The sequence below is a fragment of the Jaculus jaculus genome, chromosome 8, assembly GCF_020740685.1.
Source record: "Jaculus jaculus isolate mJacJac1 chromosome 8, mJacJac1.mat.Y.cur, whole genome shotgun sequence".
NCBI lineage: Eukaryota > Metazoa > Chordata > Mammalia > Rodentia > Dipodidae > Jaculus > Jaculus jaculus.
This window is the reverse complement of record NC_059109.1, coordinates 108892418-108919698: the sequence shown is the minus strand read 5'-3', so window position 1 is coordinate 108919698 and position 27281 is coordinate 108892418. Positions and strand designations below refer to the sequence as shown.

At 46.3% G+C, this 27281-nt stretch overlaps 1 protein-coding gene across 3 annotated transcripts; it reads right to left on the bottom strand.

Moving 5' to 3' along the window:
- Positions 1-31: 31 nt before the first annotated feature.
- Sdcbp2 (syndecan binding protein 2) lies at positions 32-15698 on the bottom strand. 3 transcript variants are annotated; one of them, XM_045156839.1, is made up of 9 exons: positions 15639-15698; positions 10364-10436; positions 8495-8564; positions 7654-7754; positions 3950-4108; positions 3221-3396; positions 2969-3140; positions 920-1011; positions 32-495 (listed from the first exon to the last, which is right to left on the bottom strand). In XM_045156839.1, the coding sequence occupies exons 2-9, from the start codon at positions 10415-10417 to the stop codon at positions 441-443; spliced, it is 879 nt and encodes a 292-aa protein (XP_045012774.1). In that variant the 5' UTR covers positions 10418-10436; positions 15639-15698; the 3' UTR covers positions 32-440. The 3 variants fall into 3 exon arrangements, with proteins under 3 accessions (XP_045012774.1, XP_004668099.2, XP_045012775.1); XM_004668042.2 differs by lacking the exon at positions 15639-15698 and adding an exon at positions 11918-11979; XM_045156840.1 differs by lacking the exon at positions 15639-15698 and adding an exon at positions 11918-11979 and having other exon boundaries at positions 920-995.
- Between the last annotated feature and the right edge of the window lie 11583 nt (positions 15699-27281).

Genomic DNA, 27281 nt, shown 5'->3' with positions numbered 1-27281 from the left:
AACCTTTAAGGAACTGTTTAAAATCCGATCTTTATTCAGAAGTCAGTAAAGGATTACAGCTAAGGTATAAACAGCCTGTGACAAAAGGCCACAGAGACAAAGAGGTCACTCTCACAAAGAACGCGCTTCTCTGTTGAGTCAGCTACATGATTTCCTGGCAGAAGAAAATCTCCAAAGGGACCCAGCTCAACCCTGAAACATGGCTAGCTGCTTGGCACAAATGCCTAGCATCTAATGAGTGGTACCCCAGCCTAGCCAGGAGTCGGAGCTCCAAGAAAGCCTCTATAGCAACGATGGGCCCACACCACTGAGGTTCACCCACCTGAAACACTTCCCTCAAGACCTCCAACCCAGGCAGCAGGCCCGCTGCAACCTGTCATCCAAGATCCTCTACTCTTTCCTGCAGGAGTGTGGGAAGCCCGAGCTGCCTTCCAGTGGCTTCAGACGTCTGGGATGGAGTGGTCCATGGTGTGGTGCAGCAACGATGGGGACAACCTAGATATGGCAACAGTGACAGTGGCTGAAACTGGCAGCTGCTTCTCCCTTCCCTCTGCCCCCAGAGCCTGTGGTCCCGATGGGGACTGCCTTCTACCCCCACTTTAAGGCTTTCAAGTCACCAGAAGCTACCAGCCAGCTTGAAAGAATAGGAAAAGCAAGTAGCAGTTAAGGCACTTGCTTGCGAAACCTAAGGACCCAGGCTTGATTCCCCAGTACCCACTAAGTCAGATGTACAGGTGGTGCATGCATCTAGAGTTCATTTGCATAGGGTAGAGGCCCTATCTTGCCCACTCTTTCTATTTCAAATAAATAAAATAAACAAATAAAAAGGAAAAGCAGGGATAGGGTAGGCCAGGACTACTGGTGCAAGGAGGTGGGGATGTAGGAAGGAAGGAGAAGGCAAGGAGGGGTGTGGCCTTACTTTTTGACCATATGTTCATAGATCACAGTGGGAATGATGGTCAGGGTGATGACGTTTCCAGCTGTGGCCAGAATCTCTGTGATCTTTTTGTCCTGGAGAAGAGGAAACAGTGATTTCCCCTACGAAGTAGGGTTAGCGCTACAGCCCCTCTGGTGGGGCAGCACTGGAGGAGACCACTCACACCTGTCTGCAGAGGGCAGGCTGCCCTGGACACCTGAGGATCTGTGGGGTCCCCAGGTGCATGCTAACCCCCACTCCCATCTTGAGGGCCAGCTGTATGGGCCTGACACCAGCACTGCCCCTCAAATGTGATTGCCCGTCCCCTCTCAAAGGTCTGCACTGCCCACTCACCTCCTTGACCCCAGCCACACACAGGTTCTAGGGGAGACACTAGGGCAACCTGAGTCTGCAGGATCCTGCCGGCCCACCAGTCTGAGCCCGCCACGTCTCCCACAAGCGCTAACTGATAAAAGAAGGAAGAGCTGCAGAAAGCACTGGGGCAGCTGGGAGAGTGACAAAGGAAGCCTGTCCGTGCCAAGTTTGCTGACCAGCCCAGACTGCAGCGCGTCACTTTGCATGTATGTGGATTCCACTGTATGGTTTCTTAGTAGTTCCTGAGTAAATGGGAGAAGATATGCCCTGGAAGGCTACTGATGACCAGAGGATGGAGACAGACTTTGAAAAGACAAATGATCTCAAGAATCACAGCCACCTGGAGCTGCTCAGCAGAGGGACAAACCCTGGCATCACGGCTTTGCAGAGTAACCCATAGTTCACAATGATGCCTTGACCCATCCATGCAGATGTAAGAATAATATCCACATGTTCTTACAACTTAAGGTTTAAAAATAGAGAAAGAAGGAAGGACTTAAGATCGAACAACTGCAATGCTTTGGATGGAGTCGACTCACTACTGTCTCAGTGGCTGGGCGGCTTAGAATTGATGTTACTGTTCTCAGCTTTTGAAGTATGCGGGTGCCCTTTGAATGGCCACGCCCCATCCCAGAGACAGGGGAAAGAATGCACCAGAAGGGATCTTGGACATGTTTTAGGAAGAAATTTCCTGATCTCGATAGCCACAGGCCACCAGAAAAATGCCACCAAAGAAGGTAAGGGAAGATAGTAGGGCACAAGGCAGCCACAGGCCGGAGAGACGGCTCAGCGGTTAAGGTGCTTGCCTGCAAAGCCTAACAACCCTGGTTTGAGTCCCCAGTACCCATGAAAAGCCAACACAAAGTGATGCATGCATCTGTCTGGAGTTTGTTTGCAGTGGCTGGAGGTCCTGCCATGCCCATTCTCTGTTTTCTCTCCATCTCTCGCTCTTTGCTTGTAAATACATAAAATATATATTTTTTTAGAAAAGACAGTCATGGAACAGGAATGGCTGGTGCCCAGTGTGGAGTGAGATGCCACTGCCTAACCACTTGTTTGGGCAGCCTTGCCCCATGAGTATAAAGCATTGGCCACGAGAGAGAGAGAGACTCCATATCACTGGGGCTGATCCAAGTGGCATCAAGTCAGGATAAAGCCACTTTTGCTCGTTCAAGTCCAAAACCACACAAGTCATCATCCTCCATGGCGATGGACTCCCAGAAGACACTCCCTTCATTCCACACCCACAGCAAAGATCCCAGGTCACTTTTACCTTTGTGCTTTGTAAAAAATAAAACTCATCACACACTTTCTTGAGAAATGACTGGTTCTCTGAAGAGCTATTTTCTGAAAGAAACCCTATGACTGATCATCATACACAGACAAGTGGCACACAGTGAGGAAGAAGTCCACATGACCAGTACATCTGGGTCATTTGTGTCCTCACCCATGTTACTACACCCCTTGTCACACCCTCCATGGGGAACTGTAACTAGTACTTACACTGTGACACTGTGACACTGTGCTCAGAGTGCCAAGCACAGGATCTTACTGAACCCCCAGCAACCTTAGGATGGGAAAGTTGAGACAGGATCCACAGCCTGTGCAGACGAGAGCCTTTCCCTCCCAGACAACTCCACAGAGACCACAGTGCCTGGAGGCCGGGCCACTGCCTACCTTTAGCCCGATGACGTTCTGTCCGTTCACCTCGTAAACATAGTGGTTGATAAGGAGCCCATTGCGGGCCGCGGAGCTCCCCTTCACCACAGACACAACCTTCCCCTTCTTGATGAAGAAGCCGACTTGGCCCAAGCTGTCCTTATGCATGGTAACAGTCCTCTGGAATGGCCTGGTGGAGAGGGACAGTTAGCTAGGCCTGAGGATGTGACTAGGGCCAGGCAGAGAGGGTGCTGAAACCTGGCTACTGACCTGTCGCGAACAACCATGACAATCTTTTCAGATGATGCTTTCTTCAACACCCGGCGAGCTTTGTCTGTGTTCCACCCTGCACAGTCACGCCCATCGATCTGCAGGATCTGGTCCCCAAAGCGCAGCCCCACAAGGGATGCAGGGGTGTTGGCCTGAACCAGCTGCACAAAGAGCCCCTGGGAAGCAGAGCCCCAGAGTCAGCACCCCTGACTGCCTGAGCTAAGGTCCCTCATCTGAGTTGTTGTTTTCCCCACCACCCTGGATGCCTACAATGTAGCAGGTCCTCAGCTCTGCAGGGGAGACACCATGGTTCCCCTGTTTTCCTGGGGAGGAAACATACTGGATCACCTGGCTAGAGCAAGCTGAGTCAGAATTTCAGCACCAAAACCATTCATTGCACCACCTTTTCCAAAAGCACATGGCTTTGGCTTCCATTGTCTGTAGTTGTCAGGAACCAGAGCTAAAGGAGTCTGGGTGCAGGGAAAAAGGGCTCTAAGTGGCAGGAGCCCTGTAAGGTGCTACAGGAGGTCCCCAACATTAGGATGCCTGCTCTGCACCTTCCTTACTGTGGACAGGGACTCTCTGTGTCCATGGGTGGGAGATCCCCTCACACTGTCTGACCTCTGGCTGATGGCCACTGGCCCAAAGCTCAAGCTTGTGCATCTGGAGCGGGCCAGCACCGGACAGGAATGCTCTCCTCCAAGGGCTCTTCTTCTACCAGCCCCCTACCTTGTCGATGGACCGCAGCCGCAGCCCAGTCTTGCCGTGTTCGTCCTTACACAGGTGGATCTCACGCACCCCAGGCTTGATCTCGCTACGCAGCATACCCAGGTTGTTCCCAGACACTGGTGCCACCAATTGGCCAGGTTGGGAACCAGTGACCACCTCCTGCAGACACCAGGGGAGCAAATCAACTAGGGTCCTGGGACATATGCCCCCAGGGGAAACTAGGGTCCCAGTGGGAATGGAGAAAGGAGGATGGGATAGTCCATGGACCACACCTCTGGTCCCACTCCCATCCCTTCTCAACGCACATAGGCCAAGAGGAAATACAGTTCCATCAATTCAGCCACTAGAGGGCATCAGAGTCCATGCCCCTAAAAAATGGGGCCAAACACCCTGAGACTCCATAGTGAATTCCAGGTCAGCCTGGGATACAAGCAAGACTCTATGTTGAAAAGCCAAAACAAAAATATGTTTTTTTAAATGGGGCCAGCCGGGGGAGGTGACACACGCCTTTAATCCCAGCACTCAGGAGGCAGAGGTAGGAGGATCACCATGAGTTCAAGGCCACCCTGAGACTCCATAGTGAATTCCAGGTCACCTGGGGCTAGAGTGAGACCCTACCTTGAAAAAAAAATGGGGCCAAAAGAATGAGGTCGGTTACAGGAAGGGGACCTCACTTTTCTGAGGACAATTAATATCAAGAAATGATCCATTTAAAATACACCTGCCAGGCATGGTGGCGCACGCCTTTAATCCCAGCTCTCGGGAGGCAGAGGTAGGAGAATCACTGTGAGTTCGAGACCACCCTGAGACTCCTTAGTGAATTCCAGGTCAGCCTGGGCTAGAGTGAGACCCTACCTCAAAAAACCAAAAAAAATAAAAGCCGGGCATGGTGGCGCATGACTTTAATCCCAGAACTCAGGAGGCAGAGGTAGGAGGATCACAGAGAGTTCAAGGCCACCCTGAGACTACATAGTTAATTCCAGGTCAGCCTTGACGAGAGTGAGACCCTACCTCAAAAAAATAAAATAAAATACACCTAAGGGGCTAGGGAGATGGCTTAGTGGTTAAGTTCACTTGCTTGCAAAGCTTGATGACCTAGGTTCATTTCTGAAGTAGCCACATCAAGCCAGATGCATAAAGTGGCACATGTGACTGGAGTTCATTTGCAGTGGCAGGAGACCCTTGCATGCTGCTACCCTCTCCCCCAACCTCTCTCAATAAATAAGACATTTTTGTTTATATTTATTTATTTATTTGAGAGCAACAGACAGACAAAAAGGCAGATAGATAGAGTATTGGGCATGTTAGGGCCTCCAACCACTGCAAACGAACTCCAGACACATACATCACCTTGTGCATCTGGCTTGCGTGGGTCCTGGGGAATCAAGCCTTGAACAGGGGTCCCTAGGCTTTACTGCTAAGCCATCTCTTCAGCCCAATAAAACATTTTTAAAATATCAAACAAGCCACTTAAAATAGTAAAACATGGGCTGGAGAGATGGCTCATTGGTTAAAGACACTTACTTATAAAGCCTGATAGCCCAGGTTTGAATCCCCAGTACCCATGTAAAGCCAGATGTACAAAATGGTATGTGCATCTGGAATTCATTTGCAATACCATTTGTCTCTCCTCTTTCTTTCTTTGCTTGCAAATAAAATATTGTTTAAAATAGTAAATCATTTTGCATGAGGATAAAAGACTTTATTTAATTTTGTATTTTATTTCATTTTATTTATTTTGCAAGTAGAGAGAGATAGAAGACAGAGATTGAGAGAGAGAGAGAGAATGTTTGTGGCAGGGCCTCCAGCCGCTGCAAATGAACTCCAAATGCATGAGCCACTTTATGAATCTGTCTTTATGTGGGTATGTAGGAACTGAACCCAGGTCATTAGGCTTTGCAGGCGAGTGCCTTAACAGCTGAGCCATCTCTCCAACCCTAATTTTTGTCTTGAAAATAATTTGTCAAAAAATAGCCGGGCATGGCGGCGCACGCCTTTAATCCCAGCACTCAGGAGGCAGAGGTAGGAGGACTGCCATGAGTTCAAGGCCACCCTGAGACTCCACAGTGAATTCCAGATTAGCCTGGGCTAGAGTGAGACCCTACCTCAACAAAACAAAACAAAATAATAATAATTTATTATTATTATTATTATTATTATTATACAATAATATGATAATATAATAATAATTAATAATTTCTATTATTATCAGGAGCACTTCCTCCTAGGATTCTGTCATTCCATTAAATATAATGCCAAAAGACCCTGCTAGTGCAAAATGGCAAGAAAAGGATAAAAAGGCATAAAGACCAGAAAAGAAGAAAAATAACTGTTTTATCAATAGATGACATGGTGGGCCAGTAGAAAATTCCAAGGATACTATGAACAAATTCCTAGATCTAATGAGTTCATCAAGGTCACAGAATACAATGTCAATATACAAAAACCAATTATGCTGGGAAGAGGGGCATACAACTATAGTCCCAGCTACGAGGAGGCTGAAGCAGGAGGACCACTTGAACACAGGAGATTGAAATTAGCCTGTGCAACTCAGTGGGACTGGGTTGCATTTCTGTGACTCACAAAAAAACAAGCAGAAACTAAAACCACAAACCCAGTACCGGGCTGGTGAGGTAACTCCGCAGGCAAAATACTTTGAAGGCCCAAGTTTGGACCGCTAGCACCCACCTAAATGCTGGCAGGGTATGGTGGCATACCCATCATCCCATATGATGGATAAAGGGGATCCATAGGGCAAGGCTCAGGAGGGGATACAGGAGGTCCCCAGGGCAAGTTGACTGGCTAGAGTAGCCAAATCAGTGAGCTCTAGTTCAAGTGAGAGACCCTATCAAAATAAACAAGATGGAGAAGAATTGAAGAAGATACTTGATATCAGCCTCTAGCCTCCACATGCATCTGCACACACGTGTAACCTCACACACACAAACATGCACACATGTGTAGCCCACATATGCAAAAACCTTTCTAATCGCTAAAAAGAGAGACACATATGAAACTAACAAACATAGGAATTGCATGTCAAAGTGACAAAACTAATCATTACTAACAAGATGTGAATAAACAAAAGATCTTCCATACTCAGGATCTAAAGAACTAGTAAAGCTGTCAGCTCATAAAACAATGTACAAACAGAATTCAATTTCTATCACAATCTCTACAAGCTATTTTGGAGATACCAACAAGGTTAATGCCAACTTTATGTGGAAAGACAATGGAATTAGAACAGCTAACCCAACTTGGACAAAGGAAAGAATGCAACTTGAGGAATCACCCTGCTGAGTTTCAAGACACCTACAGCTGCAGCAACAAGGACAGTGTGATGCTGGACCTAGGCTTGGTGGGCAGAACAGAAAAATGCAGAGGCGACCTCACACAAGGAGGGACAGCTGCTTCATGACAGAAGTCAAGCACAGTCCGAAGGCATAAGGCTGCCTTCCACAAGCACTGCTGGGGCAACTGGGTGACAGGAGGCCAAACTGTGAACCTTGACCTAAACCTCATACCTTTTCCAAAAATCGATTCAAAACGAAAAGGGACACAAAGAAACAAAGTCATGAGTAAGAATGCTGGGGAAAGAAGAGAGTCAGACACAGAGGAAAAGGAAGTCTGTTTAAAAGGCAAGGCCAAGAGGGAAGAGAGCCGGGACACTTGGCCTCCACCGTAGGCAAGAGATGAATACCTACAGTGTCACCTTCTGGAGTCTGAGGCAGGCTCTGCTGGACTTCCTGGCTGGAGAGGGAAAGCCCCATGTAGCTCTCCAGTTCTGCCAGGTCTGGGTACCACACTGGTGGAGAGGAAGAGGTAAGGTGTTACTCAGAGACCTGTGTCGAGCCACCCTGCCTGGCCCCTCAGTAGTTGCTCATTCTCAGTAGAGCTGGAAAAGCTTCATTGCTAAAAGCACCCTGTACCCCTAAACATGTTGTGAGTCCCAAGGAATGCTTACTAGTAATGTAGGCCATTTCCACAGATGGCCTGAGATGCCTTTGTCCACGAATAGCTTCAGATAACGAGACCCTCAACTACCACTGTGGTATTCAACACAGCCAACTCTGGCGGCAGCCAGACATCGGACACAAAGCCAGTGCAGTGCAGGCCACATAAGGTCCACAGGCCAGGTAGGGGCAGGTTTCTGAGCCAAGCGTATCCCCAGCACGCCAGCAGTACATGGCAGAAGGGAAGCACAGTCCTTACTGCAAGCTTCTCTCACGGGACTGACTCACTACTGCTATGGGCTCCTCTAGGGGCCTCCCATGTGGCCACTATCATGGTCCTACTGCCTCACTAGGACAGCTCCTCAAAGTCTCCTCTAAGGGACCCGGTGGGGATGAAGCACGCCCAGCACCCTCACAGTGACAAGTGAGGTGCAGACAACTGCAAGTGACAAGAAGAGCCAAGCCACACCCCAGGCAAGAAGGGCTTGCCCAGGCCTGAGAGCCGGATTCCAAGTCCGCTCCCATGCATGGGTCCTCACGCCCAGCAAGGCTGGGGCAGGGGTGAGGGTTTTGACATTTCAAGCTCACCTACCTGAAGGTGTGGAGGCAGTAGCCACTGGGGTTGGCATGGTGGGCATCCTGGGCGAGGCTCTGGCCTGGGCCTGGGAAAGTCAAGAAACACTGCTCAGTTGTGGCTGGGACCCAAGAACTTTGGAAGTCTAGAGCTCCCTGAGGCAGGGGACTCTGCACTGAAGAGTTTGTAAACTTGCAGTTGGAGGTGTCCAGAACCCTCAAGCTCCAGTCATGTGTAAACGCGGTCTCTTACGTAAAATAAACCAGACACAAAATGACAAAAATCACATTTTTTCACTCCTGTTGCTAAAAGCTAAATGGTTGATTGGAAAGTAGAGATTTAAAAAAGAAAACATGGCTATCAAATCCTAGAAAGGCTGGCGAGATGGCTTAGTGGTTAAGATGCTTGCCTGAAAATCCTAAGGACCCATGTTCAACTCTCTAGGTCCCACATAAGCCAGATGCACAAAGTGACATAAATGTGCAAGATCACACAGGCACCCAAGGGGGGGGCACATGCATCTTGAGTTTGATTACAGCAGCTGGAGGCCCTGGTATGCCAATTCTCTCTCACACTAACATTTAAAAAAAAAAAAAAAAGGCCAGTCTGTGGGGTTCACCTCAAAAAAAAAAAAAAAAGCCTAGAAAGGGGGGGGAGGGATGGAGAGAAGATGGTCAAAGGGTGTAGGAGAGTGTTCTAATGTTCCACTGCACAGTAGGGTAACTATGGCTGACATCAAGTCATTTTGGCTATTTCAGAATAGCTGATAGAGAGGAGCTGGAATGTTCTCAGCACTATGAAATGATACAGATCTGAGGGAATGGACATGCCTGCAAGTCATTCTGATAAGATCAATCCACAGTGTGAACATGCACTGAACTGCCCAACTGTCTTGTGCACCCCATAAACATGTATCACTCCAAGGTATCAATAAAAATAAACAGGGCTAGAGAGGTGGCTTAGCAGTTAAGGCGCTTGCCTGAGAAGCCCAAGGACCCAGGTTTGATTCCCCAGAGCCCATGTAAGCCAGATGCACATAGTGGTGCATGCATCTGGCATTCATTTGCAGTGGCTACAGGCCCTGGCATACCCATTCTCTCCTTTTCTCTCTCTCTCTCTCTCCCCCCCCCGCCTAAATAAAAACACTTTACAAAAAAAAGTAGGGGCTAGAGACATGGCTTAGAAGTTTAAGGCATTTGCCTACAAAGCCAAAGGACCCTGGTTCAATTCCCCAGGACCCATGTAAGCCATGCTCAAGGGGTCACATGTGTCTGGAGTTCATTTGCAGTGACTGAAGGCCCTGGCATGCCCATTCTCTCTCTCATACACAAATAAATAAATAAAATATTTTTAATTAAATTTAAAATTTGTTAAATATATTTTTTTAATTTAAAAACATGGCCTCTGTGGACATGCAATTTTCTAGCAGGACATTCTCCTTATTCTCCTTGGGCCTGTGACTAGCTATTTGCTGTGTATCACAGCCAGAGCATTAAACCCTATCTCTTAGCCAAGTTCATGGGGAAAGGTTCAAATTTTCAAAGCCTCCAGGACTATAGGGCAGTGGGATACAGGAGGGAAAGGCTTCTAGGGACTGAGCAGATCAAAGCTCATGCCCCTGGAATTCCTGGGGAAGCTGGGCTAGACACGTGGGTCTACCTGTGGGGGGTGGAGGAAAGGAGACTGAGCGACATGTCTGTGCTGCTTGGTCTTTCCACTTCTGCTGGAGTCCCATGACCCTTGACCTCTGGACACCTCTGTCCAGCAGGCCCTGAATATCCTTGGGCCTCCCAGAAATGCCCAAGGTCCTCAGTATCCAGCCTCCCTCAGGGTTAATCTGCAAGGCCACCATCAGGGAGGCCACCAACAGAGCACCTGATGTCTTACCTGGATGACTTGGTCCACCTTCAGGTCTTCCAGAGATGGGTACAAGGCAGACATGACTGCTCCCTGAAATGCCCTACAAAGCACAGAGGGTGGGTAAAGATGAGAATTCATTTCCCACCCTCCTGAGAGATGGCATGACAGCTACCTCCTGTCACATGTGCCCCCAGAACTCTGAGACCATCATGAGGAGTTACTATTCCCATATCAGTGATGGGGAGCTGGGATTTGTGTAAATCCATCTGGTTCTCAAGCACATGATCTCCACCCACATAATTCTACCATGTTTCACTGACCCTTGGACTTTGGAATCCAGGCCCAGGGGACTACCCAGGACACATGGGCAAAGTAAGACAGTATCACGGGCTACATTCTCTTCTCCCTTCTCTTAATCATTCAAGACCTAACGTCAATCCACACATGTGTTTGCAGCATCTATCTCTGTATCCCAGGCCCAGGTGAGGTGCTTGTACAGCTCCTCTCACCACCACAGCAGTGTACCAGCCCCTCTGCCTGGAATACTCCTACAACTCCTGCTCCTCACCTGGCTTCTTCCTAACAATTTTCAAATCCAAGACCAGATCTTTCTTGCAGGCAGTTTGCTTGTATCACTGGCTCTGTCCTTATTCTTGTTGACTGTTCACTACTCCTGAGGTGCCCCACTTGTCTGACTGCTTCACTAGAGTGGGGTGGTCCCAATAGGGCAACAACTGGGCCTTCACATTCACTGGGAATCCCTACCGTTCAGCATGGAGGCTAAGATACCAGAGGCAGTGTATTTGGCTTGGCCCTCTTGTTCCCTTATAAAGCAAAGCTGTGGTATCCTGAGACCACCCACTTCTTAGGATGGAACAAAGGACCCAGGGTCCAAATGTTCCTTGTTTGCCTCTTGAGGCTCTAGTTTAGACCTTGAAGTTGATATAGTGCCAACATTCAGAAATATGGAAATATAAAATTCTTGATTTCTGCCAGATGTGGTGGCAGAAATCCCAGAACTTGGGAGGTATGATCACTGTGAGTTCAAGGCCATCCTGAGACTACATAGTGAATTCCAGGTCAGCCTGGACTACAGTGAGACCCTACCTTGAAAAAAAAAAAAACAAAAAAATTCTTGATTTCTAAGTTATACTGAAAAAAATATATTTAGCATGCACGGAATGAACCACGGGTAGCCACACCCTGCCAGGGCTCCTTCATAGGTGGGATGGCACCTGCTTCCTAAAGCATCCAACCAGCCCTTTGCTGATTCACATTGCCTGCTTAGCTTCTGGAGGCTGCAACCCCTTACCTTAAGCTGACCTTTGGCCAGAAATTTCCCCACAGACAAGTTCCTGGGCGGGTGGGGAGGGGGAGAAGGGAGTATGGTTCTGCTCTCCTTTAGATCAGCTGAGGAAAGAGACCACCTTTTACCTGGGGCCTGAACCTCTGTGCACACCCTCCGGGGAGACTTTTTCTAGGGATAACAACACTCAGCATCTAGGTAGCCTTTGGCTCAAGGGGTCAAATGTAAACCTTTAAAGTTCAGTTCATATCGTCTTCTACTAAATCTCAGCTTACTTGTAAGTGAAGTGCAAGCATGGTCAGTTGTGATACATGTGAGGTTTGACAGGGGCAACGCCTATCATTTTATTCCAGCTTGCTGTCATTCTCCTCACTTTGCTCCTTTAGAGACAAGGCATCCTTGTCTGGGCAGGAGATCAGAAAGAGCCAGTCCCTTCCTTTGGGAAATGGTCACAGCCGTGCACAAATTCTTGGACAGCAGACACAGACCCAACGGCCCCCGGGATCTATCCTCAGTTTTCCCACAGATCACAGTTTCACAATCCCCACACCACTCGTACTCCGCCCCTTCCGGCGCTCCAAATCCGGCCGGAAGCGGCATCTCCGGTCAGCTGCGAGTTACCGCGCCGGCGCAGAGACGCCGCCAAGACGCATGCGCCCCTCGGCCTGCTCGGCTGAGAGCGGCTCCCAGGATGCCTCGCGGCCGCGAAGCCCACAATGGCGGCCTCCGTGGCGGTGGCTGTGGTTTGCCGGGTGGGTCACTAGAGTGGACCGAGCCTCGAGCTTCTGCCCGGCGCCTGTGTCCAGGTTAAGTCGCGGAGTGACGTGTTAGGAAGGTGAAACGAGCCCTGCTGCGTCCCTCTCGACTTGGCTGGAGACCGCGCAGGCCTGCTGGGACTTAAGGTGGGCGAGCGTCCCCCCGCTTCTGGTCGAGGCCGCGGCGGGCAGAGAAGGGCACCGCACACGCCGCCGTCCCCGGTACCGAGGCGGAGGTCCCCTCCCGTTGGTTTCAGAAGCGCCTTCATCCCGAGGCTCTGACGTCACCTCTCCCGCCCTCGGGAATCTGGCCGGAGCATGACCCGGCGCCCCGCCCACCCCACGCTGACGTCCCCGGGCGCCACACTGCCCTTGGCCAATTCGGACGCGCTGCCCTGAGTAAGGGACTCGGGCGGTTGAGTCTATGGGGTCCCCAGGGAACCAGATTCGCCTGCTGGAGGAAGGTTCCTCATGTGTCCTTGAAGGATGGAAAGTTCAAGCCCGTGAGAGTGCAGTGTGTCCATACTTGAGGGTTCACGGGGTTTTGGAGACTTAACCACCTCCTGAAGTTTTCTCTAGCTCTGCTGCACCTCCCCTCATTGAATCCACCCGTGGGCGGAACCAGAAATCTGGGGTTACCCTCAGCTTCCTTTCCCTTTTTCTTCCCCCCCCCCTTTTTTTTGAAGGCCCAGCCCCACCCAGCTCATGTTATCAAGATGAATCTCAAATTCAACGTGTCATTAAAATTTTTACGACTGACTCCTGACACTATCTCCAATCTTGTCCACTCACTGTACATATGTTCATTCTAAACAGCTTGCTGGTCCCAGCTCATGGAAAGCCTACCCCCAAATCCCACACCCTCACATACCGCAGGGATCATCAAGCCTGTAGTCCCTGGACCACCATATCTAATGGACTCAGCTAGCCATCATTCATTCCACACATATTTTAAGCACCTACTATGAGCAAGGCATTCTGCATTTCCTTGGATGAAATACCACTGAGCTACAATTGTTTGCCTGTCATCCTCACTAGCCAGGGAATGCCACTCATTTGGGAACCCCCAGTGGGGAGCACAGTAGTGCCTGCACAAAGCAGACATCCAGTCACTCTTCTTGAAGCAATAGAAAAGCAGCCGAAAGCCTAGTGATTGGTAGCTACTTCCTCCAACTTGAAACACTCATTTCTGGAGCAGGGAGGGATGCTCATAAGAAAGTTTAACAGATCTTGCCAGGCGTGATGGTACACGCCTTTGATCCCAGCACTCAGGAGGCAGAGGTATGATTGTCGGGAGTTCCAGGCCACCCTGAGACTACATAGTGAGATCAGCCTGGGCTAAAGTTAAGAGATCTTACAAGACTAAGCAAGTTCAGAAAGTTTCCAGATTCACAAAGCCCTCCTCAAGGTTATATAAGCAGTAAACAGTTGCTGGGAAGAGACTCTTCTGTGGAGTATCTTTTAAGTTGAACAAAGAGCTCCAGGGATGCAGTTTTTGTGGGGGGTGGGCTTTTCTGTGAGTCCCCTATCCTGTAAGTAACCCAAAAAAACCCTGGTTCACCATGCTTGACTTGAGTAGAGTCATTTCTTTGGTCTGTTATTTGTTCTCTGCCACAAGTAGACATCATTCACACATCTTCCCAGGGCAAGGCATCTAACACCTGGTCTTCTCAGTCCCACCTGTGTTTAAAACCAGTCAATAGAAAGTCTTGAAGGATAACCCTGCCTAGAAAAGGAGGAGGAAAGAAAGCCCTGCTGAGATCCACCAGAAGACTACCACTCCTCCCTCTGGCAGTGGAAGAGTTGGCTCAGTTCTGTTAATGGCTTCCTGCAATTAATTGGCTTCTCTGAAAGGAACTCATCCAACACCACCACCCCCCCAGCAGAATTTCCCTCTCCCCCAGCTTTTTTCCAGATTTCCATCTGTGAGCTTCTATACTTGATATTAGAAGCAATAACACCCACAGCAAATGAGTGAGCAGGCCCTGAGAAATCAGCAGGGCTGGAAGGGAGCCTGCAGCCCCCATCTTTGAACTTAGAATGAAAATCATTTGTTCCAAATTGCTAAAGCTCTGGGACTCCTACTTGTTCCTGTGGACAACTCATCAGTCCTTCAGAACAGTGTGGGAGAAGGAGGTGTGGGTTTGTGTTGTGGAGGATTAGCTCCTGGGAGGCCAAATTAGCCCAGGGACCTGGTGAGCCGCCACAAGAGGCTGTTGCTAAGCCCCTGACATGTACCTCCCTCTCCTGCCTCTCAGGAGGTACTGCCTGTAGGGGCAAAGTGGATTTTGGGAAATGCAGATTCCCCCCCCCCCCAAGGCCAAAGGGTTTTCAAGGGAGAGTAGACCAACTGACTACCTCTGACTCATGAGAGAGAAAATGGATGGCCCTTTAGAATGCCATTACTTTGTAATAAAAGTAATTACATAGTTATCTGGACATTAAAAGATTTTTTTAAAGGGACTCCATTTGGAAAGCATTTAACATAATAGACCTTGTACATAACAGACATCCAACAATAGCTATTCAATCATTCAATTCAACACATACTTACTGAGCCGCCTCCAACAGCAAGGAATGAACAAAAGAATCAGTCTTTGAAGAAGGCACTTTGTAGTGAGGAGCTGGATTGAAAAGTCTTGTGACTTTGCAGGCTGTGTTGGGTGGTGGAAGCACTGGGGAGGAAGATGAAGCAGGGTGGAGAGTGGCAGGAGGCCCATGTGAGCCCCTGAGAATGGGGGTCACTTGAGAAGAACAGATCACTGGGGCAGCTGCTGCACAGGCCCTGAGGTGAGTGGCCACTGAGGCTGAAGACAGCTGTTCAAAGGGGAGCCTTGAGGAGAGGCTGGAGAAGAGGTGGGAGACAGAACCTGGAGGACTTGTAGGTCTTGGTGAGGACCTGGGCATTTCCTTGTGTGAGATGGAGCCACTAGGGAAGTCTGAGCAGAACAGAGCCTCAGTTTAACTTTATATCAGGCCCCTAACTGATTTTTAGGGACTAGAGATGAGACAAGAGTGGAAGCTCGTAGTACAGAAAGTCACTTAGCCCTCAAACTAGACCTGGTCTGGGATCAGAAGAAGAAACCCTTGTTCCCATTTCACTCTAGGAGTGAGGAATGTTGAAAAGCTTGTCACTTTCTGGGAAGTCCCAGAACGCTAGGGACAAGGGAGAGAAGGAGATAGGATGAGAGTGGGTCTTGCTGAGCTCAGTCTATCCCAGCCAGTACAGGCCTGTGCTTACCTGCGGGCCAGGAAGGTGTCCTTCGTCCTCCAGTCACTGCAGAGTGTTTCCTTCCTGAGTGTGGTGGTGGCAGCCCTTGTGCCAGCTGGTTCCTGCTCTGGGACAGGTGTTACACGCCTCTTGTCCATCTGACTCACCAGGGACTGGGATGGGCCAGGTCAGGCCCTAAGGCTGAGTAAACAAGGTAGTGCCAGGTCCACAGGAGGCCTTTACCTTACTCTAGATTCGGAGGTGGGGTTCAGGCACACAGCTGATATGTGCAGGTGTGTTGTGGGTGTGAACTTGTCTGGAACTCTGCTTCAGCACTGGAGGCCGCCTCCTGCTGATGGGGAAGACAGTTGACTGGAGGGTGGTTAGATGGGTGTCCTGGGTCTTAAAAAGTGGCCATTACTTTATCACCTAGAATTCTTCTAGACATCCATTACAGTGAGGTCTCAGAACTCAGGACCCATCATTGTGTTGCTTCTGGAAATCCCAAATGCCCATCACAAGCTAAATCAGTCATCTTCTATGGAAGGTGACAAAACCATTACATCATTTAAGGAAAGAGCTATGGGGAAATGCTCCTGAGATACTAGTGAAGTGATGAAAACTTAGTATTGTAGTTTTCCTCTTGGATTTTGTTCCAAATCACCTTGGCAGCCACAGCTTTCAACTCCGTGTCTGCTTCGCTTTCCACACAGCCCACCAACTCCCAAACCATCTTAGTCACCACCATGAAGCTATGGAAGGGCCTGTCCATCATTCCTCCCAGGCACCATCACCAAGTACTTTACATGACTAACTCATCTAATCCTCAGGGCAAGCAGATACAGAAACTGCAGCTCTGAGAGTTTAGTAATGTGCATTACGTCACAAATCTGGGATTGACCTTTGTTGCCCCAGCCAACCCCTCTTTTAAAAATGGGTGAATAGTTAGGTTTATAACTATAGTTCTTTTCTGGAAGGGGCATTTATTCACGCAGTATGACAGCCTAGCAACCATGTGGCAGGTGGAGTTATAGACCTAGGAATCACTCACAAGACAAAGTGCTGCCACTGTGGAGGTTCAGGGATGTTAGCTCATGAGCTAACCCCAGGTGGCAGTCACTGCCTGTGGCACTTTGATGTGCATACTGTGAGCAACGTGTGGGCTCCCTGGGACCAGTGCAGTAGTGGATCACTTAGACCTGCCATGGTTCTGTAGGGAGGGTTCTCAGTGAGTGCTGCATGCTGGCCATCTGCATTTAGAACTGCTAAGATACCACAGACAAGTCTGTAACAAAGCAAAAAGAGGAGCCAGGTGTGGTGGTGCACACCTTTAATTCCAGCACTTGCGAGGCAGAGGTAGGAAGATCACCATGAGTTTGAGGCTACCCTGAGACTACATAGTGAATTCCAGGTCAGCCTGAGCTACAGTGAAACCCCATGTAAAAAAAAAAAAACTGAAAAAAAAATAATTCTAAACAAAACAGAAAGAGATCTTGGTTCCAATATTCTGAAAAGAATAGTTGTCCTGCTCTCAAGGAACCATGGGGTTAACAGCAGCCTTAGGCACACATTAGCTATAATAGAAGATGACAATTCTCAGAGGCAAGAGGCCATGTGGATGGAGAGGCACCAACCATTCCTGTGATGTGCCACTGTAGGTCCTCGCATGCAAGCATTGTCTCATGATCTAGTGCTCAGGGTTAGCACAGTTCTACCAGCTTTGTCATGGGGCCTGTGATGTATCAGCACCCCACCCTGAGTGATTGCACTGCGTCATTCCTCCTGGGACTGCCCAACACAACTGGGTTCCTCTCAGACACCTCATCCAACTACACTCATGTGTGTGGTGTGTTAGAAGTGTGATCCTCCTTTTCTGATATATATGTATGTGTATGTGTGTGTGTGTGTGTGTATACACAATTTTTTGCTGGGAATGGTGGTACATGCCTTTATGAGAGAGAGAAGGAGAAAGAATTGGTACAGTCAGACCTTTAGCCACTGCAATCAAATGCCAGATGTGTGTGCCCCCTTTTGTACATGTGTGACCTTGCGCATGTGTCACCTTGTACACCTGGTTTACTTGGGATCTGAGGAGTTGAACATGGGTCCTTAGGCCTCACAGGCCTTAACTGCTAAGCAATCTCTCCATCCAGTCTATCTGTTAATATTTTTTTTTCTAAGGCAGGGTCTCATTCTAGCCCAGGTTGACCTGGAACTCACTCTGTAGTCCCAGACTAGCCTCAAACTCACAATGATCCTAACTTCTGCCTCCTGAGTGCTGGGATAAAGGTGTATGCCACAACACCCAGCTCAAAATTTAAAAGCACCAAAAATACTATAAAAACCTAAGATCAGGTGGGAGAGATTGCTTAGTGGTTAAGGTGCTTGCCTGCAAAACCTTATGGACCCAGGTTCAATTCTCCAGGTCCCACATAAGCCAGATGCACATGGTGGTACATGCATCTGGAGTTCATTTGCAGTGGCTAGAGGCCCTGGCATGCCCATTCTCACTCACTCACCCTCCCTCTCTCTGTATCAAATAAATAAATACATCTTTAAAAAAATTCCTAAGATCACATTTCTAACAACCACACATTTTCTTTTACCCACAAATCAAAATCATACAGGTAGCCGGGTATAGTGGTACATGCCTTTAATCCCAGCACTTGGGAGGCCAAGGTATGAGGATCGCCATGAGTTTGAGGCTACCCTGAGACTACATAATGAATTCCAGGTCAACCTGGGCTAGAGTGAGAACCTACCTCACAAAACCAAAATAATAATAATAATGATAATAATAATTCTGGTGGGCTTGAAAGATGGGTTAGTGGTTAAGGCACTTGCCTGAAAAGCCAAAGGACCCAGGTTTGATTCCCCAGGACCCGCATAAATCAGATGCACAAGGTGGTGCATGTGTCTGGAGTTCATTTGCAATGGCTGGAGACCCTGGCATGTCCATTCTCTCTCTCTCCAATAAATAAAATATTTTTCTAAAAATTTCTGGAATTGAAAGTGTGTGCCAGCCCAGGGGCCTAATTTTCTTTCATTGAAAATAACTATTTTACAGACTTGTTTTGAGTTTATTATTTAGTGTTGTCAACTTGCACATTTAAATACAAGTCACTTAATCTTGTATTTTTTGTTTTTTATTAATAAGAGAGAGAGAGAATTGGCATGCCAGGGTCTCCAGCCACTGCAATCGAAGTACAGGCAGGTGTACTACCTTATGCCCTTGCATCACCTTGTGCGTCTGGCTTACATGGGATCTGGAGAGTCGAACATGGGTCCTTAGGCTTCAGAGGCAAGTTCCTTAAGCACTAATCCATTTCAAGTTTTACAAAGTTGTACAATATGAAACTAATTTTGAAAATATTTTTGTACATGTATGTGTGTGATCTATTTATTTGTATGTTCATATGTGTGGACACATGTTTGTGTGTGTGCACATATGTGAGTATGGAGGGAAATTTCAGGTGTTTCCTTCAGGTATCCATCCACATCCTTTGAGACAAGAATTTTTCATTGGCCAGAGTTCCTAGATAAGGGCTGGCCAGTGGGCCCTAGGGATCCTCTTGTCTCTACCTCCCTAGTGCTGGAATTTTTACAGGTGCATGCCACCACACCTGGAATTTACAGGGATCCTGGAGATCATACTCAGTTCTTCATGCTTGTGAGCTTAGCATTTTACAGATTGAGCTATCTCCCCAGACTCTAATTCTAAAAATATTATATATATATATATATATATATATTTTTTTTTTAATTTATTTCCAAGGAGAGAGTGGGTAGAATGGATGCACCAGGGCTTCTAGCTGCTGCAAATAAACTTCAGATGCATGCGCCACTTTGTGCATCTGGCTTTTTATGTAGGTATTGGGGAATCAAACCCAAGTTTTTAGCTTTTGCTGGCAAGTGCCTTAACTGATGAGCCTGTAAGACCCCCAGAACGAGGACCCCACGCTTTGCCCAGAAATGGCGACACCCCAAATCACTTACGAGAAACGGTCTTGATGCAAACAGCAAGAGGATTTTTATTCCAAGCGCGCTGGGGCCCACAGTCGTACACTGCGCAGGGGTAGAAGACTGCAGATCCCCGAATGCAGGAACGGGACAGTTTTTATAGGGTTTCTAACAAAGCCTGTGCATTAGACCAATCATTTCTTAACATCAGGAGCTCGTGGGGTGCGAGCCAGTCAGTTTGTGCCACTCCATAGTTTTTAAGCCAATTAGTTTAATTTGTTCAAGCCCCTTGTGGACCAGTCAGTCTCCTATGACCTTGGTGGTCAGCATTTGCACAGGTCCTTGGGTGGGAGTAGCAGAGTGTGGTATCAGTCTCCTATGACCTTGGTGGTCTGAAGCAGGCTGCTACAGCTTATGGTGCGGGCTACTAAGGCTTACGGTGCAGGCTATTAGGGCTTATGGTGCAGGCTATTTACAGAAACCAAATAAGTGGTTCACTTTATTATTCATTTCCCATCCTTGAGGGCTATCTCATGCCCTTTTTACCTAGTTTTATATTAGGAGCAGGTTCTGATATAATGAGAAGAGGGATTCTTTACTTGCTTCCAACAGAGAGTAAAGCCTGGAGTTTGAGGTATGCAGGGGCCCGCTTAAGCTCCCTTTGGAGCATGATAGTATTTCTGGGCTTCTGAATTCTTGGGCCTTTCAAGCCATCTCTCCAGATCCTTGAAAATATTCTTAAAGAAGACACAGTGGTGCTCACTTGAAATCACAGCACCTAGGAGGCTTAGACAGGAAGATTGCCTCAAGTTTGAGGTCAGCCTGGGCCACATAATGAGTGCCAGGCCAGCCAAGGATTTACAGCAAGACCCCATTCCTAAATATCTTACAGACTTTATAAAATACTTGTATGGACTTCCAGTTAAGATGGCGGCGTAGGTACCACGCCAAAGCAGCCTAGGGGGGAAAAAAGACCAAAAAAACTCATCAAAATACACACTTTTACTAAAAAGTGAGGTGTATAGGAAATTGAAGCAGCAGCAGAGAAGTAGAAGAGATCCAGAGCATCCAGAGCCCACACAGGCCGGCAAAAGCAGTCCCGGCAGCTCTGGCAACCGCGGCAGCGGCGGCGCACCAGAAAGCAGCCAGACTCAGCTCCAGCCACAGGAAAAGCCAGGTGCAGGAGCTTCCCCTCACACCGCGCTCTCCACAGCTCAGGAAACGTGAAGGGAGAGCGGCAGTGAGCAGCGGAGGAACAGACCACGAGGTAGAAGAACACATGGAACAGTGAGAGAACCAGAGCAGCTGCAGCTCCCTCCCCTACCCCACAGCCTGAGCCCAGCTCTGGCAAACAGAGCAGCGGTCCCGGGACCCGGCCACGCCAACAGCGGGACCCAAGCAGGAGCAGAGTCTGGCAACAACATCAGTGCCTCTGACACCGGTAACAGCGGCCCCAGCAGCAGCAGATCCAGTAACGGCAGCAGCAGCAGCTTCAGTGGCAGCAGCGGCAGTGGACCAAACAGCAGCAACTTCAGCAGCAGCAACTTCAGCAGCAGCAGTGGCTCCAGAAGTGTCAGCTACAGCAGAGGCAGCAGCAGCAGTAGAGGCAGCAGCAGTGGTGGGTTCAGCAGCAGCAGCTTCAGCTGCTGACCGACCCAGCAGAGGCAGCTTTAGCAGCAGCAGTTCCAGCAGCAGGGGTGCTGATCTGCAGGGCCACACTTGCCAGGCTCGGTTTGCCCCACAGGAAAAGCCAGTTCCCAGCTCCAGAAATCAGAACAGCAGCCGACGACCCAGGCAGCAACTTGACTGAGACCAAAATCATCCAAGGTAACTGGGATTGCACCAGAGAAGGGTCTCACTTGGTCACAAGCTGACTTGAATCCCTCAACAGACCAGAAATCTTAACCTCTTTGTTGATAGAGGATCTGGTTGTTATAATAACTACTCTGGCATACATACTTGGGGCTATTTCTGATTGAATGGGTACAGTGGTTAGTTAAATTTTAGAATCTACCTGTATTTTATTCCACTCAGCCTACTTGAATACTCCCATAGCAGGGAAACTCAACCCCTAGGAGCACCTTTGCAGATACTCTGAGAGTCTTAAGAGCCACACCTAACACCTTAAGCTCCTACCCTGAAAATATATAACATCAAATCAATTGATACAGCTAAGAATACCCAGATAGCTAGAAAATCCAAGCATTAACTTAATCCAAGATGCAAAAATATATACATTATAACACAAGAAACACTAAAAAGCAAGCTGATATAAATCCACCTAAAAGTTTTAATGCATCAGAAATGACCTCCAGTGAGAACAAGTTAGAGGAAATGCCTGAGAAAGATTTCAAAAGAATGATTGTAAATATGTTCAAAGAAGTCAGAGAAAAAATCAAAGGAGTCAAAGAGGAACTCAAAGAGGAAATCAAAGGAATCAAAGAAGGCACAGGACACCAATATCATGAAATAAAGAAGGCAATACAAGACATAAATAAGGAAATAGAAATAATAAAGAAAAACCAGTCAGAATTACTAGCAATGAAGAACACAGCTAATGAAATAAAAAACTCTGTAGAAAAATCTCACCAGTAGAATGGATGAAGGAGAGGACAGAATATCTAAGCTAGAAGACCAGGTGGCAGACCTAATGCAGTCCAACAAAGAGAAAGACAAACTTATAGAAAAGTATGAGTGGGAATTTCAAAATATTCAGGACACTATGAAAAGATCAAATATAAGAATTCAGGGCATAGTAGAAGGAGAAGGATTTCACTCCAAAGGCATAGCTGGCGTCTTCAACAAAATCATAGAAGAAAATTTCCCCCAAATTGGGAAAGAGGTGCCAATGCAGATATAGGAAGCCTTTAGAACACCAGCCAGACAAAACCTGGAAAGAGCATCTCCTCGCCATATTATAGTCAAACTTCCAAACACACAGACCAAAGAAAAAATACTGAAAGCAGTTAGAGAGAAAAATCAAGTTACCTACAAAAGCAAGCCCATCAGGATTATAGCAGATTATTCAACACAAACTTTTAAAGCCAGAAAAGCTTGGAGTGTTGTATTCCAAGTACTGAAAGATAACAACTGTCAACCAAGGTTACTTTATCCTGCAAAGCTATCCATTCAAATAGACGGAGAAATAAGGACATTCCATAACAAAAGCAGGTTAAAGGAGTATTTGAAGACAAAACTAGTTCTACAGAAAATACTTGATAGAATCCTCCAAGCTGAAGAAAAGGAAAAGCACACATATAAGGAACCTAGAAAAAACAAGCAATATTCAAATACTAGTTAACACAAGAGAGCACAGGTAGAATCGGAACCACAAAAAAAAAAAAAAAAGGCAAACATAAATACACACCTTTCAATAATATCTCTTAATATCAACGGCCTCAATGCCCAACAAAAAGACATAGGTTTGTAGACTGGGTTAAAAAGCAGGATCCTACAATTTGTTGTCTCCAAGAAACTCACCTTTCTACAAAGGATAGACATTACCTTAGGGTGAAAGGTTGGAAGACGGTGTTTCAAGCAAATGGGCCTAGAAAACAAGCCGGGGTTGCTATCCTAATATCTGACAAGGTAGAATTTAGTCCAACATTAGTCAAGAAAGATAAGGAAGATCACTTTATATTGATTAAGGGCACACTCCAACAGGAGGACATTACAATCCTAAACATATATGCACCTAACATGGGGGCTCCCAAATTCATCAAACAAACAGTATTAGAACTAAGGTCACAGATAACACCAAACACAGTGGTGGTGGGTGACTTTAACACCCACTCTTATCAATTGACAGGTCATCCCAGGAAAAAATAAACAGAGAGGCATCTGGACTAAATGAGGTCATAGAGGAATGGACCTAACAGATATATACAGGACATTTCATCCAAATGCTGCAGAATATACATTCTTTTCAGCAGCACATGGAACATTCTCTAAAATAGACCATATATTAGGACACAAAGCAAATCTTAACAAATTCAGGAAAATTGAAATAAATCCTTGCATTCTATCTGACCACAATGTAATTAAACTACAAATCAGTAGCAAGAAAGGCTATAGAGCATACACAAAATCATGGAAAGTAAACAATACACTACTAAATGATGAATGGGTCAATGAAGAAATCAAGAAGGAAATCAAAAAATTTATAGAGTCAAATGATAATGAGAACACAACATATCAAAATCTCTGGGACACAATGAAGGCAGTTCTAAGAGGTAAATTTATAGCCTTAAGTGCCTATATTAAGAAATTAGGGGCTGGAGAGATGGCTTAGCGGTTAAGCGCTTGCCTGTGAAGCCTAAGGACCCTGATTTGAAGCTCGGTTCCCCAGGTCCCACATTAGCCAGATGCACAAGGGGGAGCACGCATCTGGAGTTCGTTTGCAGAGGCTGGAAGCCCTGGCGCATCCATTCTCTCTCTCTCCCTCTGTCTTTCTCTCTGTGTCTGTCGCTCTTAAATAAATAAATAATTAATTAATTAAAAATTAAAAAATATTTAAAAAAGAAATTAGAAAGGTCGCAAGTAAATGACCTAATGCTTCACCTTAAAGCCTTGGAAAAAGAAGAACAAGGCAAACCAAAAATCAGTAGGTGGGAAGAAATAATAAAGATTAGGGCAGAAATTAATGAAATAGAAACAGAAAAATCAATCCAAAGAATTAATGAAACAAAGAGTTGGTTCTTTGAAAGGATAAACAAGATTGATAAACCCTTAGCAAATCTGACCAAAAGAAAGAGAGAAGAGACACAAATTAATAAAATCAGAGATGAACAAGGTAACATCACAACAGATTCCAGAGAAATTCAAAGAATCATAGGGACATACTATAAAAGCATATGCTCCACAAAGTATGAAAATCTGAAAGAAATGGATGATTTCCTTGATCTATATGACCTACCTAAATTAAATCAAAATAATATTAATCACTTAAATAGACCTATAACAAATATGGAGATCCGAACAGTTATCAATAATCTCCCAAATAAAATACTTGAATGATTTTTTTTTTCTGGTTTTTTTGAGGTAGCATCTCACTCTAGCCCAGACTGATCAGGAATTCACTATGTAATCTTAGGCTCTGGCCTTGAACTCACAGCAATCCTCCTGCCTTGGCCTCCTGAGTGCTGTGATTAAAGCCACAGTGTGCCACCATGCCAGGCTACCTGTATGATTTTGATTTGTGGATAAAACAAAATATGGTGTTACAAATGTGATCTTAGAAACCTTTTCATCAATTTAAGATCTTTTAGAAATTAATGGTTAACAGATACCTTAACAGTGTTTTCAATATTAAATTTATATAAAATATAGCTTAAATGAAACTCAAAACAGTGAGCATATTGTGGAAATCTATTGAGAACATGAAGTTGGTTCAATTGAAAGCTGAAGTTTTGGGAAGGCTGGAGAGATGGCTTAGCGGTTAAGGCACTTGCCTGCAAAGCCAAAGGACCCAGGTTCAATTCCCCAGGACTCACATAAGCTAAATGCACCAGGTGGTACATGCATCTGGAGTTCATTTGCAGCGGTTGGAGGCCCTGGTGTGCCCATTCTCTCCCTCTCCCTCTCTCTTCTTCTCTTTCTCCCCCCTGCCTCTTTCTCTCTCTAAATAAATTTTTTAAAAAATACATTATATATATAAAAAAAAAAAAGAGGGCTGGAGAGATGGCTTAGCGGCTAAGGCATTTGCGTGCAAAGTCAAAGGACTTCAGTTCAATTCCCCAGGACTCACATAAACCAGATGCACTAGGTGGCACACGTGTCTGGACTTTGTTTTCAGTGGCTGGAGGCCCTGACACATGCATTCCCTCTCTCTCTCTCTTTATCTGCCTCTTTGTCTCAAATAAATTTTGTTCTCTCAAATAAATAAATAAGAGCCAGGCATGGTGGCATACACCTTTAATCTCAGCACTCATGAGTCTGAGGTAGGAGAATTGCCGTGAGTTCGAGGCCACCCTGAGACTACAGAGTGAATTCCAGGTCAGCTGAGCTAGAGTAATACCCTACCCTGATAAAACGAAAACAAAAAAAAAAAAAAAGAAAAAGAAAAAAGAAAAGAAGCTGGAGGTTTTTTTTATTTTTTATTTTTATTTATTTTTAATTTTTATTAACATTTTCCATGATTATAAAATATATCCCATGGTAATTCCCTCCCTCCCCACCCCCACACTTTCCCATTTGAAATTCCATTCTCCATCATATTACCTCCCCATTACAATCATTGTAATTACATATATACAATATCAACCTATTAAGTATCCTCCTCCCTTCCTTTCTCTTCCCTTTATGTCTCCTTTTTAACTTACTGGCCTCTGCTACCAAGTATTTTCCTTCTCACACAGAAGCCCAATCATCTGTAGCTAGGATCCACATATGAGAGAACATGTGGCGCTTGGCTTTCTGGGCCTGGGTTACTAAGCTGGAGTTTTTAACTGAAAATTGAAAGTTCAACTGAGGGGCTGGAGAGATGGCTCAACTGGTAAGGCACCTGCATGTCAAGCCTAATGGCCCAGGTTCAATTCCTCAGTACCCACATAAAGCCAGATGCACAAAGAAGCATGTGCATCTAGAGTTCATTTGCAGCAGTTAGAAGCCCCATGATCTCTCTCTCTGTGTTTATAAATAATAATTTTTTTAAAGTTCATGTGAAAACTCGTTAGGAGTCTAAGATATGTGCTTCAGAATGTGTTGCTCATAGTGCATAGCTGTAATCTTCATTCATGGCTATAAGCTATATAACTCAGTGCCAAGAAGATTAATCTTCAAATTATGTACTTAATTAATGTCACCATAAATTATAGATCACTGAAAGCTGTAAAACATGTTACCTGGGGGCTGGAGAGTTGGCTTAGCGGTTAAGCGCTTGCCTGTGAAGTCTAAGGACCCTGGTCCGAGGCTCAATTCCCCAGGACCCACGTAGGCCAGATGCACAAAGTGGTGCATGCATCTAGACTTGGTTTGCAGTGGCTGGAGGCCCTGGCACACCCATTCTCTATCTGCCTGTTTCTTTCTCTGCCTGTCTCTCTCAAATAAATAAATAAAACTACACAAATTAAAAAAAAAAAAAAAAACATGTTACCTGCTTTCTCCCAGTTTGTTTTTACCTCCAACTTGGCTATTTATTAAGGGATCACATGAAGATAGTTGTGTCTAATGGTTACCTCTGAGCTTTCTCTTTCTAGAGATACTAGTATCTAAAAGAATTGACCTAGAAATTTCTCTATTATAGTTAGTAACTTACAAAAGTGGCCTTTCTTGATTTTTACTTTTTCTGCTTCTCTAATAGCAACCATTTTATAATGTTTATAAATATAGTTATTCATTGTGCCTTAAAATTTTATAGTTTTTGTTTTTAAAATTCCCATAAATGAGGGCTGGAGAGATGGCTTAGCGGTTAAGCGCTTGCCTGTGAAGCCTAAGGACCCCGGTTCAAGGCTCGGTTCCCCAGGTCCCACCTTAGCCAGATGCACAAGGGGGCGCACGCGTCTGGAGTTTGTTTGCAAAGGCTGGAAGCCCTGGCGTGCCCATTCTCTCTCTCTCCCTCTATCTGTCTTTCTCTCTCTGTATCTGTCTCTCTCAAATAAATAAATAAATAAATAATTTAAAAAAATTCCCATAAATGAAAAGACAACTGCTGGGCAGAGAAGCTACTGGGCAGTCTGATGTACCCACGGAGACTGGAAGATGCAACCTAACCTG